General features: G+C 41.1%; 1 protein-coding gene across 5 annotated transcripts in view; it reads left to right on the forward strand.

The window, feature by feature from the left end:
* LOC111656659 (RNA binding protein fox-1 homolog 3-like) overlaps positions 1–15,283 on the forward strand; it is a 332,987-nt gene extending 317,704 nt beyond the window's left edge. For 4 of the 5 annotated variants that reach the window (XM_087174562.1, XM_087174564.1, XM_023408456.2 and 1 more), the window contains 3 exons: positions 166–224; positions 2,912–2,990; positions 5,311–10,698. In XM_087174562.1, the coding sequence (XP_087030688.1) occupies positions 166–224; positions 2,912–2,990; positions 5,311–5,355 (183 nt within the window). In that variant the 3' untranslated portion in view covers positions 5,356–10,698. Of the gene's footprint in view, positions 1–165; positions 225–2,911; positions 2,991–5,310; positions 10,699–12,745 lie in introns of those variants that run through there. The other variant, XM_087174563.1, reaches the window with a different exon arrangement.
* The last annotated feature ends 720 nt before the right edge of the window (positions 15,284–16,003 follow it).

Genomic DNA, 16,003 nt, shown 5'->3' on the forward strand with positions numbered 1-16,003 from the left:
ATATCAAACAGCACCCTCTGGTGTCTGGCAGGGAGCTTGCAGTTGGGGAATGTGGGCTGATCACCAAAATACTGTGCAGTGAGATTTAACTACTGAGGCAATTTGAAGCTCGATGTCGGCCAAATCATTGATTAACACCGCTATTTTTTTTTTTTTTTTTTACAGGGTGGCTATGCAGCATACAGATTTGCCCAGCCCACCACCACCGCTGCTTACAGTGACAGGTGAGAATCCCTCTCATCCACTTTTCTGCACTCACAAACTGAAACTAATGTCAGTGTCGCACGCAGACGACTGAATGTATACACAAAGTGTTGCATGCTTCGACTGTCACACTGATTTTATTGCTCATTAATTATATCAGAAATCAATATTTGAATCGTAACGTAACCACAGCTGTCTTAAAGTCCGCCCTGGAAAACTTTCTCACACCAGGATTTCGGTCACAGCTCCAAAGCAACGGAACATTTTTTAAATCAAATCATCACAAGCGAGAGCCGTTTTCTTAAGCTACTGTTTTGCATAAGTGCTCAAGAGAACATGGAGGAACCCGTGGAAAAGAGAATGCAGAGAGAAAGAATAAGAAACGCAACGTGAGGCTTCAGGGTAAAATGACGGACACGTCTAGATTGTGTTCGACAAGCTACTGTAGCCGCGTTAACGTGAGCTTTTTATTTAAGGCAACAAGTTGATTCCGCCGGCTGTCGAATAGATGAAGAGGTAGAAACAGATGAGGTGAAGTCAGTGAACGTCACAGATTAATATCTAAAAGCGCAGGAGGAGCAAAGAATGGATTTTTGCTTTAAATAATTACAGTGTTTTCCCAACAAAAAGCAGGACATCTGCAGGCCAAACACAGATGGAGACTGTACGTGATGAATGGGCGACTGCTTCACCAGCATTTTATAATATTCAATATAGGATATTTTTGGTTTCTTGGGGTTTTTTCTTCCTGAGATATCTTATCTATTAGGCAAACTGCTGCATTCTTTTTAGCTTGGAGCTAAAGAACACACACACAAAAAAAAAAAAAAAGACTAACCTTGTTGGACTCAATGAGAAAAGCAGTGATATATGTCGTGACTCTCTGCTTGTGATGGGAGAGTGGGTATATCACTGCAGTATTTATGAATGGCCTCAGGTCTGTGGAAGCGAGGTAGGCAGAGAGAGAGAGAGAGGGGTGGGGGGGCTGGGGGGGGGAGAGATGGACCGGCAAGAACTCTATCACTTCTGAGTGATGTCACTCTGGTTCAGGTGTGCTCTGTTTGAGGAGGCGTCGCTGATTCATTTCGGGCCCCTGAAAGCCGTTGTCAGCCGGGATGTGGGCTGGTTTGGGAATCTAATCTGGGAAGGATTGAGCATGTCACTTGTGATAACGTACACCCTGCCTGAGAGCCTGAAGATCATATCGATAATGTAAGATTTATCAGGCCTCGCCGCAGCTCGAATTATGAGCAGCCGTGCTCGGCAAGAGCAGAAATTGGACAGCAGTTTTTTTTTTTTTCCTTTTTTTTTCTCCCTCTTGGAGTGATTTAATTCCTGTTTTTCCTGCCTATACTTTTCCCTGAGATTTAATGTAATTCGCCCCCAAGTTGTTTGTTTTGCTTTGTCTGTTTGTTTCCTTTTGAATAAGCGGTCATGCCCATTGGATCAATAGGGGTTTGTCGGTATTGTCTCGGCAATACTTTATCAGATTTAACCGTGGAGCAGTCAGCCAATCATAAAAAGAGGTCACCAGGATTGTGGAAGGCGTGTGAAACCCCTGTAAAATATGAAACATTTATTATCTGAAAAGCCCACAGTGCTCACAGGCTGTATTACCAAAGCCCTTTAAGTAACTAAACAGAGTTCACACCAGTGAGTCTGATGTATCAAAGAGACCTTGTGTATAACCAGTCACATTGTACAGACCCTGCCGGCTTCCAATCAGCTCTGTTGAGGCTCTGTGACATTGCACAGGGTGGTTTGACCTGCCGGTCGTCAGCAGTGCCACTCTGGTGAGAGTCATTTTGTAGATATATTAGCCTTAGAGGGACTGTGGGGTTCGGTGCTCACTGAAGATAAGAGGACCACGGAGACTTCCCCTGACCATCTCATGGCACCGGCCTCCTCCCCAAGGAGCCGAGACAGCCTTTCTGATTTCACGTCCTGTTCACTGACCTTGGGTGCTGCCGGACTTAAATGGGCCGAGCCATATTTAGATCTTATATAACTCAATGTAGCTCATGCGAAAGGCATGAACGCTGTATGTCTTGTTGTCTCCTTTAGGAGAATTTCTTCCTCTCTCCACTTTTTTATTCCTGGTTGATTTGGTGCCCTCAGTCCTTGGCTGGGTGTGCCTTATCTGCTCCGTGCAGACCCTCATTTGCAAGCGAGCATTGAGGAAAAAAAAAAAAAAAAGGAAAGTAAATAGAGGAATATGTGAAGTCGAATAAATAAATAAATAAGGCAGACACATCTTGTCCTGTCTCAGAAGGAAATTGGAAGGATTAGTTCCAAACCAGTAACAATGAAAAGACAGGGGTGTGAGCCCAGTGTGCAGCCTGGGTAAACAAGAACAGGGTGAGAGACCAAGCCCTCCAGCACCAACTGTGTTTCCTCCTCTGCGTTTTTTTTTTTCTTTCTTTCCCGTCTCCCTCTCTCTCTCTGTGCTCATTACCCATTCCATCCTCCTAATCAAGATGACAAAGAAAAGACAAGTATAATTCACCAACCTTTGAACTCCCCCCTTTTGAACCACCTTGTATAATGTAGGAAGCCCAGGAGGCCGGGGAGGGAAATAACTGATTGTGTTAGAGACTTGAAAGAGTCGACTTGAGGGGTTGAGCATTAAACAAGCATGCATAAATGTTCTGCTCTCCTCGTCAATGATAGATCAATGACCGTGTTCTCTGTGCCTCCCGTTGTGCAGCTATGGCAGAGTCTATGCAACAGCAGACCCCTACCACCACACGATTGGCCCTGCTGCCACATACAGTGTGGGGACTATGGTAAGTCTATGAGACCGCCGCCTCTTTCTTTCTGTCTGCACCCTCTCTGAAACATCACGACACGAGCTAGCACACACACACACACACACACACACACACACACACAAACTCACACTCCAAAATAAAGACCAGAGACCGCAGCGCTCGCTGGTTTTTATTTGTGTCTTTATTCATTAATTAATTTTGGGGTTTTTTTTGTCATGCTATCTGGCACACCCTAGTGGAGCTGAGCAGTACTTTAAAACCCCGGCATGTGGAAATTTGTCAGACATTTAATGCAACAAACTACTGTTATGCCACGCAAGCTCACCTCATGCAATATTGATTTGACACAAGTTCCTCCTGAAATGAGAATGAGTGATCACTGCAGTGTTTTTTTTTTTTTTGCTTTTTTTTCCATTTTTTAACCCAAACTTTGCATCTTACATAACAACGACATTTCCAAGCTTTCCGTTCATTCTCCATCACTCAACTCGCCACTGAGTGAGTTGGATCATCTTTATTTTCTTCCCATTCAGCCAAACCAAACTTGAAGGGATGAAGTTGAATTGTTAATGTCTGTTTTTAGCTAGCTTTTGCAGCTACTGTAACATCAAAGATGAAATGTGGTGATAAATAAAAGAACATCTTTTTTTTTTGAGACAGAGAGAGTTTCTCTTTGGTTTTTGTTTTATGATGATGAGGGGATGGGACCGAGCTCGCAGACCAAACCTAGAGATTAAGGACCATCAAACGCATGCAGCAGTGTGCCGTGGGACATAAAAGAGAGAGCGAGACGGAGGGAGGGAGTTGTCTCGCCCTCCCCTCCTGCCCACAAGCTAGATCGGAGGCGTGCTCTCTGCTTGAGAAATGACTGAAATTTACCATTCCGGCATGCATGCGATTTTTCAACAACATAAAAAAAAAATGTTTTTTTAAAAAAGCGTACAGTTCCCCGGTGCAGCTGCTAGCTAAAAGCTTTCATTAATTAAGACATTTCTTTTTCCTCTTCATTTACTTAATTAAAAAATGTGCTTGAATGTTTTTTTTATTCTTTCTTCTTTTCCCTCCAAATTTCCTTCCATTTCTCTGACACTTTAATCGTCCTCTTGATGAAAGTAGAAAACAGGATTTGGCCCCCTAAAAATATCAGAGCTAATGTTGTGTGTGTTGGGAGCTGAGGGAGCTAACACAGACTCGAGAGGGTGGGTGTGTGTGTGTGTGTGTGTGTGTGTGTGTGTGTGTGTGTGTGTGTGTGTGTGTGTGTGTTCCTGTGGTGCCAACCAAATGGCGAGGCTACTGGGAGACGAGCTGTGCTGAGGCCAACATCAAATAAACTTGTGAGCTAAAGAGAAAAGACCAGTTTGGTTCCTAATTCTTTTATCATATTTGATTAATGGTTCTCCAGCAGAGTGGAGTCATTTTTGCATTTACAAGTTATACAATAATTAGTTCCTCTGAGGTTGAGGTTGGAAATTTTCTTTACTCACTTCCAGTATATAGAAGCATCTCGTATGGATGAAAGTTTTGTGCAAGCGAGAGGGCTCCTCAAAATTAGGCTAAATTAGCCTTTGAAGACATTCAGTAGCCTTTGGAGTTTGTCTGAATTCGTAATTCACTGAAAGATGAGAGGAGTGACCCTGTGTGTGTGCGTGCGTGCGTGCGTGCATGTGCAGGTGTGCATGCATAGGCCCACGTGCATGCTTTATGTGTGGGGCTGCCCTAGATATCTTGAGCATGGTGCTAAATCTAAGGGCTAATATCCTGTGGTGGTTTGCCCCTCCAGAAAGGTGCAGACACCTCTGCTAGACTTGAAAAGGAGCTGTGATTAAACCTCTCTGAACTTATTCTGCTTTGGTTGGATCTCTGATATTGTTACAGCCTGAAAAGGAATGGATTTCCTCAAGTGAAAAAGCACAAAGCACAGTATTTTCCAATTTGTTACTTATGTATTAAATTCAAGAAAATACATAAGCCCAGGCCCCGTGTTCCTCTGAGTTTTTTTTTTTTTTTTAAAGAAAGTACTCTTTTTCTTGCTATGCTACTATATTAAAAAATATTGTACAACAACGCCATCAACTGCAGCAGTTAAGCTCCAAATCCACCTTTACCTCCTGATGACCCTGTTCCTAACACACACCCACAGTGTATGCAATCAATTTTTGGCTTAAATATGTCAAACTATCAATCCGCTCTCATGATTACGAAAAAACCGTTCTAGTATTCAAATTTCTATAAATAACTTGCTTGGGAAAAAGGAAGGAAATTTGTGGAGAAGGAGAAACCGACTAAAGCTGTCACTTGAATACTGATTGGTACTTTTTCATCTTTGATGTTGCAGGCTAGCCTATACAGAGGAGGGTACAGTCGCTTCACTCCCTACTAAAAGAAAGAAAAAAAGCGAGAAAAGACAGAGACATTACCCCAACAAACAAACAAACAAACAAACAAAAAAACAATCTAAAAAAAAAAAAAAAAAGAGACAAACACAAAACAAGCAGTCCTTGGTGGGGAGCTAAATCAAACTAAAAGCTTCCAGGTCCCCATGCTGAGCCCCTCCCCTGACACCCTCTCAAGCCGATATTTCTACAACAACCTTTTTGATGTCATCATTGGTCTGCTCTTGTTTTGTATTCATTTTGTGCTTTTGGTTTTTCTTTTGGAAAGTTTTATGCACATGTGCATTATCTTGATTGCTGTATATGGGTGCTGTGTCACCATAACCAATGTGAGCCTACTGCAGCACGCATGATGCATGCTCAGAGGTGTGTGTATGCAGCCGCTGTCATCTGACTAAGAATATACCGGGGCATTTCTTATAACATATACACACAACAAACAAACAGGAAACATACCAGGTCTGATCAGGTCGACTCCACCCGAGGTTAGCTTTCTAACCTCCATCTTCCATTTGACACGCAGAGATAAAGAAGTCGGTTCAAACGCTGACTAACATGCCTTGGTAATTCTTTGTTCAAGGACAGCACTGCTCTGATTGCTTTTATTTTTTCTTTAAAGTGGAGTGTCCTACTGTTGTGCACTTGCAGTGGAGTCTTACAAGCTGTACTATGTGGTATGACAGCATGCAGAGTAAAGGGTCACAAAGGTCAGATCTCTGTCTTGGACTCACAATGCTCATACTCTGGCCCAGTCTCCTGCACATTCTTATATGTTTATATGCAACTACTCTGCATCGGTCCTTATGTTTTGAGAGGAACATTAATGCTGGCTGGGTTACGGTCTACATTTCATGGAAGTACCCCCCCCCCCCCTAAAAAAAGATGAATTTTGCAGCTGAAGTTGTATTGGGCGGCTTCATTAGAATATGTATTGGACGGTGTTTTACATTTTTTGTCCACACCCCAAAACCAGTAAAATGCAGCAACAAATTCAAATGTCAGTGGAGACTCAGTAGCCTGTGAATAAAATTTATTACAAAACTGTTTTACTGGATAAGTGGAATTAGTTAAAAAACTTAGGGGTTTTATAATCAACTAATCATTTAAGTCAAACATTAAAGGTCCCATATTGTCCTCTTCTCCTGTGTTTTATTTGAAGTGTTGATCCATAAGAAGATATATTTCTCTATGGAGCTCTAGTTACAACAGGTCAGTGAGCCAATCAGAAAAGAGGAGGCTCTGAGCTTCTCTTCTGATTGGCTGACAGTTTTCTGAGTGATCCACTAGAAATAGAGCAGATTTCAGTTAAACACTCAGAGAAACCAAATCCTGCAAGGTTGGATGGTCAGTCCAGATGGATGGGGGTTTGGGGCGTGGCTGAGAGCTGTGACTGCTTTGCTGTGACATCACAAAGTTACAGAAGTCCTAACGGCTCATTTTAAGGCTCAGTTTCTGATACTTTCACAGTATTAATAAAGAGCCTAGACCTGCTTTATAATCAAACAGCACGTCACATCTACGTTTACACAAAGTGGGACCTTTAGGGAAAATGGCCAAAAGTTACTTGTTCCAGCTTTTCACAGTTCTGCATCACTGTAAATATTATTTGAACGTTTCTAATCACTATTATCTGTGATTTCATTATACGATTAGTCATAAAAAAGAAAACAATTATCCATGAAAATATTCAGTCATGAGTTACAGTGCTGAACTTGACTGCTTTACATTATGTGTGGGTTTTTATTTCTCCGGTCAGTCAGCATGTTTCCCCAAAACATGATGGGTAAATGCAAAATAGTTGCATATTAACTTAATTTGCAGAAGATACGTTGCATATCCTCACTAATACACCATGGCAGATAAACTGTCCCCGACATTCCCCACATCGACACACACACATATACACACACACACACACACACACGCACACACACACACCCAGTAATGACACAGCACTGAGGTGGGTGAACCTGACAGAGGGCTGTTCTGCTACTTCAGTCACTGGTCTCTTTTTTAAGCATTGCACAAAATGTTTTACCTCAGGATAAGCTAAACTGAAACTCACAAACTAGAATACAATGCTATTCACTTCTCAGCAGGCAGGATAGTTTCATTTCTAACACAACCAGCAGGTTTGTCCTCTTTGCAACACAGCTTTGTAGAAGAGCTGATTTTTGATTTTTGTTTAAGCAGAGACCCCAAGAGAGGATGATAAAATAAGACTGTACTGTTGTTCTTTATTACAGCTACTGTATTATATATATATATATATATATACACAGTATATACATGTGTGTAGACATATACTGTCAAACACATTTTACACTGTATACACACATGAGTACAATAAGATAGTGTATAAAAGCAGCCAGGAGTTAGGGGACACAGTGTAAATGTGTGTAGAGTGCAGCAGTGCTCGCCTCTTAGTCCACATACAGTCGCTGCATTGGCTTCTATTACAACTTTGTGCTACGTGAGCTGGATTGAAAAGAAACTCTCTGTGTAGCTACAGTTCGCTCTCAAGATTTCAGTGCAGCTATGGAAATACAACTCAAAGCTATTGCCAATAATATTTAATTTATATGTACTCACAAAAGTGTTTGTGGTCTCAAAAGAAAAATCTGTTTGTTGCACTTTATTATTTCTTTTTTTCTTTCTTCTCCTTCTTTTTGTTGTTGTTGTTTTTTTTCAATCCTTTCTGAGATGTAACATATTTATAAAAGTATCATATACAGCTAGTTATGTTCAGTCAAGATGTTAAAATGCTATAGAGTAATGTTGTATATCAAAAAAGAGAATTAATTAACCCATTATCTCATGAGTCAAAGAAAATCTTTATGTGGGTAAAGAAACATTGTTCTTCCTTTTATATGCTAGTACGTACACACCGTTTGGGGTTTTTATATGAGTCGAAAGAAACTTTGAATATTATTTTTACCATTTTCAAATTGGGAGAAGTGGTTTGTGCATTTGTAGGAGTTTCTCATACAAACTCTGCAGCAGAGTACATGTGTGGGTGTTCAGTTAGTGACCACTATTAGTAAACTAGACTGGAATGACATACATTTTTTTCTTTTGTTTTTGTTTTCCGATCTGAATGTGTGTGCCTATGTGCTATTTACATATATATATGCATTAGAATGTGTGTTTGTGTGCGTAAGAGAGAAAGAGGAAGCGAATGAAGTTTGCTAACATACTGTAGTTTGCAGTACGCTAACAGTTTAACGTGACTTCACTCTACGTCCCTGCAATAACATCAGGATAGTTGAACTCTGACCTCAGATATCAGTCAATACAGACACCCTGAACATGTTCCATCGTTTCCCCATTTCAAGTAATGAAGAACTACTTTTACCCATTTGGTCTCCTTAACCGTCATCTGAGCAGAACATGTGAAGTGAACATGATGAGGGATAGGACAGGTGTGTTGAGACTATTCAAAAAATATAAAGTCTGTCAAAAAACAAAGTCAAAATTGGTGCGATGTCTTGCAACGTAATGAAGACAAAAAAACAACATCACAGTGAACTACAGTCTCAAACCTGACGGTAGAATTTACCGCAGAACTGATGTATTAATCAGCTGATTAATCAATCAATAGAAAATTGACAGTGTGGCTTATCTGTCGAGCATTCATCAACTAATGTGAATTTCTCATTTTAATATCAGATGGTGGAAAACTAATATTAATTTTTATTTTTGCATTCTTGAATTAATAATTAATAATAACAGCATGTAATGTTCATCTAAAAATATATCATATTTTTAAGGGATATCAAAGATGAGTGTTTATGAGGTGAAACCTCGAGTATATCCACATAATCATAATCAAATCATTATTCAAAGTACAGAATATTAATTAATGTGCAAAGAAATAAAAAATAAAACAACGAAATAAAATGTTCCTGCATTGTGTTGATTAAGAGTGCTGCTTGGCGTCTTTAAATGGTAAACTCAGTGGCAACTTGTTGCGTTGATAGTTTAGACATAAATTATTCAAATTTAGATTTCGGTTCACAACGTGAATCAAGTCCAACATGAGCTCTCTAATGGTTTATCCCAATGACATGTGACTCATAGCGTTCCAGTCGACTTGTTCTTCAATCCTGTAACGTTGCCATCAGTGTTTGGGTGATGTGAATTACACCTTACATTAAAGCATTAGCACATGTGATGACAACAACACAACGTGATCTGCTGGGGAGTCACAGACTCTTTGGCTGGGCAGGCTGACCAATGGGGCAAACTTAAAGCCAGTATTATTTCTGTCCTCCTCATTAACCTCCTAAAGTTTCTTCAGAAAAACAACCATCTGCAGTTTTCTTGTGCTTCCAGATGCATGTGAACATTAAAGAAAAAACAAACAAAAAAAAAACAAAATGAAGACATATTTGTACATGCACATGGCGCATTTTCCCAAGAAATAGTTCATCATGAGGATACATAACAGACTCATCATCACTATGACACTTCTCTACTGTCATGTTATTACAGGGACGAGTTTGAGTAAGGTCATCCGGAAATGCTCCTATCAGTCTGCACGGGTTTGTCTACAGTTTACAGAAAAAGTTCGAAATTAGCATTGTTTAACTGTGTCAGTGTCAGCTTATCAAGGCTTAAATGTTAAAGACATAACGTGTAAATAACTCTGGTAGTCAGTATTGTAGAGGTCTGAGCCGTTTTATTATGCTTACAGTAAGTCAAAAGTAATTTAAATGTGAATTTATAGAACAGACACTTTGATATTTTTTGGTTTCCTTTGCTTTTGTTGTATTCCATAACCAGCTTAATATGCAACCAGACCTCTATTTGATCCAAAAATCTGTTCGTACTTATTAATAGTAGTATTGAGATACGTTTACATATCAACAGAAAATACTCTTTATCCATCATTTATATTTACTACAAGTATTCACGAAGCCCTGATAAGCTGGCAGGTGCATTTATTAATCCACCTAAAAGATTTGTACAAAAAAGAACCAAGCAAAAAAGTTACGTACTTGTAAATACATTTAAATGTATATACACACACACACACACTATATCGCAATTCTCTGAGTAACTGTTTTATATGTATTCCTATATGAAGTGGGGTTATCTGTGTATTTTCAATTCAGCTGAACTTGTTCTTGAATTGTATGTAATTTCTATAATGAGAATATATTGTCTGAAAGGTGTAAAGTAATTTTCTTTTGGATTCATTTCATAGGTAAAAGTATATGATTATGATCTTTCTTTCTTTATTCATGAATTATTTTTGTTGTCAGTATGTGACATAAGTAATCTCTGATTGTTTTGAGTGTCAGAATAAAGCAGTTATAAGAAGATTATGTCTGCCTTCACACATGGATGTTGTTGTCAACTTCAGGGTTAATTTCCATCAAAATCTGCATTTTGATTTTCTTTTTCCTCAATGTATATGTTTTGTTTGTTTCTTTAAAAACATTTCCTCACCTCCACCAGCGTCTGGCCACGCAGATAGCTGTTAAATAGGACTTTTTCTATGGTGGATGAGAGCTCAACGCAAAGCCACCTCATTAATGACATTGACAAATGAAGAAAACATACGTTCCATTTTGAGTGTTGGAGATGTTTCTTTTGTTTTCTCAGCTTTTATGTTTCTGTATCTACGTTGTTTTTCAGCAGTTGACGTAGATCTGGTCTTGTGCTCGTTCCTCTGGCTGGAGAATCAATCATCAGAGCTTTGTTGGTGGGATTAAGAATGGAGACACCAAATAGCTTGCTGTTAGCATCCACGAAAAAATAACGATGGAGAAAGAAATGGCCACATGATTAGTGACGCTCAACCTGACTGTGTATGTTACTGAGCTGCTCCTGGAAACCTTAAATTGAAACTGGCGGGATGGAGACGTCGCCTGATAGAGGTCGGAACTGAAAGTGGCTGACACGAAGAAGTGAAAACGCAATGGCTGTTATCTTACTTTCGGGCCAAAGTTGCATTGGTTTCCTCTCTCTCTACATATCACATACGGAAAGACAAGGTGTTACAGTCACCTCCGTTGTACTGGTGTGGCCTGGGCTAATAAACCCAACAACTTATCTGCACCGCTCGATGCTACTAGGTCTAACAGAGTTTGCTTTTTTTTTTTTTTGTAATCTGGGTGAACTGATCCTTTAATAGGCTCAAGTTTTCCTTTCTAAAGATAGACTTGTTTTAACAAACTGTGAGTGAAAGAAGTACAGGCTCTTAACACCTGAACTCACCCTCTCCTGATTCCTTCATATCTGTGGGTGATTAATATATTTGTGTCGGCAGCCCTTCCCGTTCCCGGGCTGCCTGTCAGAGAGGACTATATGTAGCTCCAGCGCTATTGTGCTCCCTCCCTGCTGAGCTTTAAGACTGCATGTGGATATTTTTGTATGGCGGGTCCCCAGCGAGCGCTCAGTAAATCTGAGGCACAGGATAGATAGAGGGAGGTGGTGAAGCTCAGGCCAGTTCCTCCATGAGAAGAGATAGATACACGGAGACGCTGATTGAGCATGCCACTTGGTTGAGTGTTTCTCTCTCTGGATTAGAAGTTGGGGGGGGGGGCGGGATAATGCACTACAAAGCCATTTCAAAATTAAAGCCTCGTCTTCTTTCATTTATTTATTTATTTATTTGTCAGAAGCTCCGTGGAGCCGCGGAAGATCACTCCGAATTAGCAAGCATCTGTCATGACGGGGGTCCTGGGACATCTGCCTTGCCTTGCCTGCCGACGACCCGCACGCACCCCCACCCTCCTCTTCCTCTACTTCCATCCAGCCACATTACACTGAGACTTTTCACTTTGCACTGCCAAACTGCCGATCTCCACTTGTATGATTACAGCACACTCTGATCTTTATTCTGGGGAGAGTAGTAGCACTAGTTTTGGCAGGCGGAAGGCCTCTGCTCCCGCTTCTTTTAAGCCACATTACAAGAGCGGGATGAGAAGTGAATGAAGCTGTTGTCTCTCTGCTCCCAAACTTTTTTTTTTTTTTTTTTTTGCAGTTGAGTTTTAAACGTTGTTTCCTTTCGGCTGTTTTGACTGCGTCGATGTGTTTCAACCCGACATTGTAAACTTTTCCTCATTCTAACAGTGTACATTGCATAGACGGAGAAAATGTTGCGGCTGCAGGACTTCAAAGAAAGTGTGTTGTTTATTCCATACATTATCCCATATGTTTACTTGTATTGGTTTCTCAAAGAACTACTTCCTAGCCTATATTTTCTGTGACAAGATCCTCGCTCCTAAAAACTTGTTTAGAGAGAAATAAAGTTGCACCGAGCTGCTCCACACTGACTTCTCACAGCACCTCTCATTATGTATGCCTATCAGAAACATAACATTCTGCATATTTACCAGTCTCCCCACTTTTCTCCCCTGTTTCCAGTAAATACAAAAGGAAGAGCTGTACTCAGTATTGATGGACATCACAGATGAAAACAACGAAGAGAGGAGAACTAGCTTTAAGAAAATAACACAAGAAGACGACGAGAAGGAGTCCCTCTACTGAGGCTGGCGAGGGAAGACGGGAGGCGTACAAAGTGGTGCCGCGGCAGCGGTGTCAAACCAGCCACAAACTTGACAGACGGAGTGAGCCAGTTTCCACCAGGGACCACCTTTTTGCCGGGAAGAAAAAGACAGAGAGAGAAAGAAAAGTGTCCCGTTATTATAAAACATTTTATTTTTCTATACTTTTGTGATTTACAATGGTAAAAAGTGTGTATAAAGCAGTATATATGTACAAATCTGTTTTTATGTTTTTTGGTAAGGGAGATGAACAGTTGGCCCTTGATGCTGATTCTGTGGTATGCAGGAAGGAGGAGGGAGGAGCCCCCCCTCCTCTCTCTATGGCACACTGATCTGTCGCCGAGATCGTGTAAACAAAAACATAAACAGAAAGGTGGCAGGGAGAGCTCGGCATCCAGGCAGAAGCACTTTCTACACTGTACTTCCTGTGGGTGGAGTCAAAGGTCAGCCTCCTGGTCTCACTGCTCCGCCTTCTTCCTTCCAACCTCCCCGACCACCTTTCCTTACTTCCTTCCTTCCTTCCTTTTTTCGGGCCAGTGATGTCGCTCCTTCCTCCTTGTTGCGGTGTCACTGGCCAGCAGCGCCTACTGTTAGCAGCGTCCCCTGTGGATACTGTCGTGATGTCACTTCCTCCTGGCAGCACCATTGGGCATCCCCGCCCTCCCCAATGGGCAGCGTCACTGGTTTACAGCGTTGGGGAGCGGGGGGGTTGAGCCACGGCGGGACGGTGAGACGGTATAAAGCCGAGCCTCCCCGGTCTGCCCCTCTCCACGCCCCAGCAGAGGTCAATGACTGAGGACTAGTTAGAGAAAAATGGCGCAGAAGTCGCCGACTTTACTCACCTGCCAGACTCCGAGCCCAAGCCTTTGTGTCACTCTGCACCAACGGACTAACTATCAGACCCACGTGATGATAAGGTGCGTACAACTACCAAGGATGCACGTTTCCACCTGCCGAGAATAACTCATCAACGTCCATGTAACAAATTGAATTATAATCGAATAATCCCATTGTACTACATCAGCAGGTGCATAACCAAAACACAAGCCTGAGGCATATAGACTATGTCGCTAGATAAAACATTATAGAAATACAGTAGTGCCCATCCAACGGTAACAAGGAACGAGGGCTGAAATATGTCAATTTTTTTTGTCAATGTATTCTGAAAATATTTATTTGTGTGTTTCTTTTGTTCGTTTTTTTGCAGCACTGAAAACTTTTAAAGAGGAAAAAAAAGTTTTAATTTGGTGGAAGCGAAACCTTAATTCTTTATATCAGGAGAGTCACTGTAAACGTGTTTAAACAAGAATGTTGGTTCAGTTCTTTGAATGTACTTTAATGTCTAGGGTGTCCAATAAGTATGTATTCTTTTTCTGTATATAAATATATATACATATCTATTATATGGGCTGTGGTGATGTCAGGGAGTAGAGGGGGTGGGCAGGAAAGCCTCTGGCCCCCGAACATAGATATCAGACCCCCCCCCCTCCAACTAAATATGTCCCTGATATTTACTGTAACATGTGATCATGTGTTATATGATTGAAAGTGTGATGGTGATAGTGTGAACTGATCTCCCCCCGAAACCCCCCTCCCCTTTACTACACAAAACAACAAACACATGCACATATACACACATGCACACCCCGAACAGCGAGCCATAGATTTACAAAACATTAAGTCACACACACATACATACACACACACACACACACACACACACAATCCCAAACAACACATTCTCCTATTTAGAGCTGAACATCACATCCTACTTTTACCCGACAGACACTTCAGGAAAAAGAATCGCATCTGCAGTAATTTCGGCCCCTTCATTGGAGCTTCGAAGACTTGCTAATTAGCGCAAGGTGTCAGATAAAAAAAAAAAAAGTTGATGAATATTGATTTTTCTTTTCTTACTTGAACCAAAGTATGATTTGAACACACAGTCTCAGTGCTCTTTGATCAGGAGACAGCGGGACTCGGTGATGGCGGCGGAGCCCGGATGTGTATTGACGTGACCCAGATTTCATTCGCTCATTACTGCTGAGGAAGAGCTCGCTCTCCTGCTAATGTAACGAGCCCTCGCTGATGAAGCCCCCGGCTCGCAGCTTCCTGCAGCCTCGGTTTATGAACTGCTGTTCTCATTCTGACCCTGGTGGGCGGGCCGTTTTATTGCATATTGGAAATAACCTGCTGGCCCTGAGAAAGAAACTTTATCATCAGAGGCGAAGCAGGTTCGGGTGAAGCACAACTTTGTTTGAGAGTTCAGGGTACGCCACTTGGTAGTGGTTTTGTGTGAATTGTTCAAAGAGGGTAACACTAGGTTTAAGCTCCTGACTTCCTGTACAAAACTACAGTGTGTACTGTTAATATCCTGTACAGTAAATCTCACCTCACACTTCTTGATTAACTTCATCTTATTTCAGGTTTGAAAAAAAAAAAAAAAAACTTGTTCTGAATCAGGGCTCCTACCCACGCGACCTCTGTTCATCTGTAGACAACTTCTCATATATTACAAAGAGTATCTATATCATGGCAACTAACTGTTGTGAAGTCTAATTGGGGTAAAGTCGGTCATTCGTTCTCCCATGCAGTGATCATATGCAGGCTTAGCATTTTCATATCTGTAAGTTTGTTTCTGAGAGTCACATGATTCCTCTGGCCTACTTACAGCGCTACAGACTTGTGGTGGGTCAGAAAAAGACTCAGGAGCAGGTTTGGAGTTTGAGTTTGACGCCCGAGGGGAGCCCGAGCTGCTCCGGAGGCAGAATCCACGTCATGGTCGAGTTCACTGGCATAGATGAAGAACCACAGTTGTTTTGTTTGTTTTTTTGTTTTTTTTTTCAGCTTACTAACATTAAAGGTTGGTCACATGATGTCCACTAGTTTATCTATGCACTTCCAAAAAACAAAAAAACAAAAAAACAAAAAAAAAAAGATGTGATGTCATGTGTGATAGGAACATTTTTGGAAGAAACCACTGTTAACTACTCATTTGAATGATTTGAATGTTTTTTTTTTTTTTATTATAATCATTTCAATCTTCTCCGCAAATCAAATGAAAAGCCCAAAACCAGACATGTGTTAGTTCTTCCCTCAGTACGTTGTGACCCCCCCC

The sequence above is a fragment of the Seriola lalandi genome, unplaced genomic scaffold (assembly GCF_002814215.2).
Source record: "Seriola lalandi dorsalis isolate HSWRI2012SDOR001 ecotype SW California unplaced genomic scaffold, Sedor1 jcf7180002054362, whole genome shotgun sequence".
NCBI classification, from domain to species: Eukaryota; Metazoa; Chordata; class Actinopteri; order Carangiformes; family Carangidae; genus Seriola; species Seriola lalandi.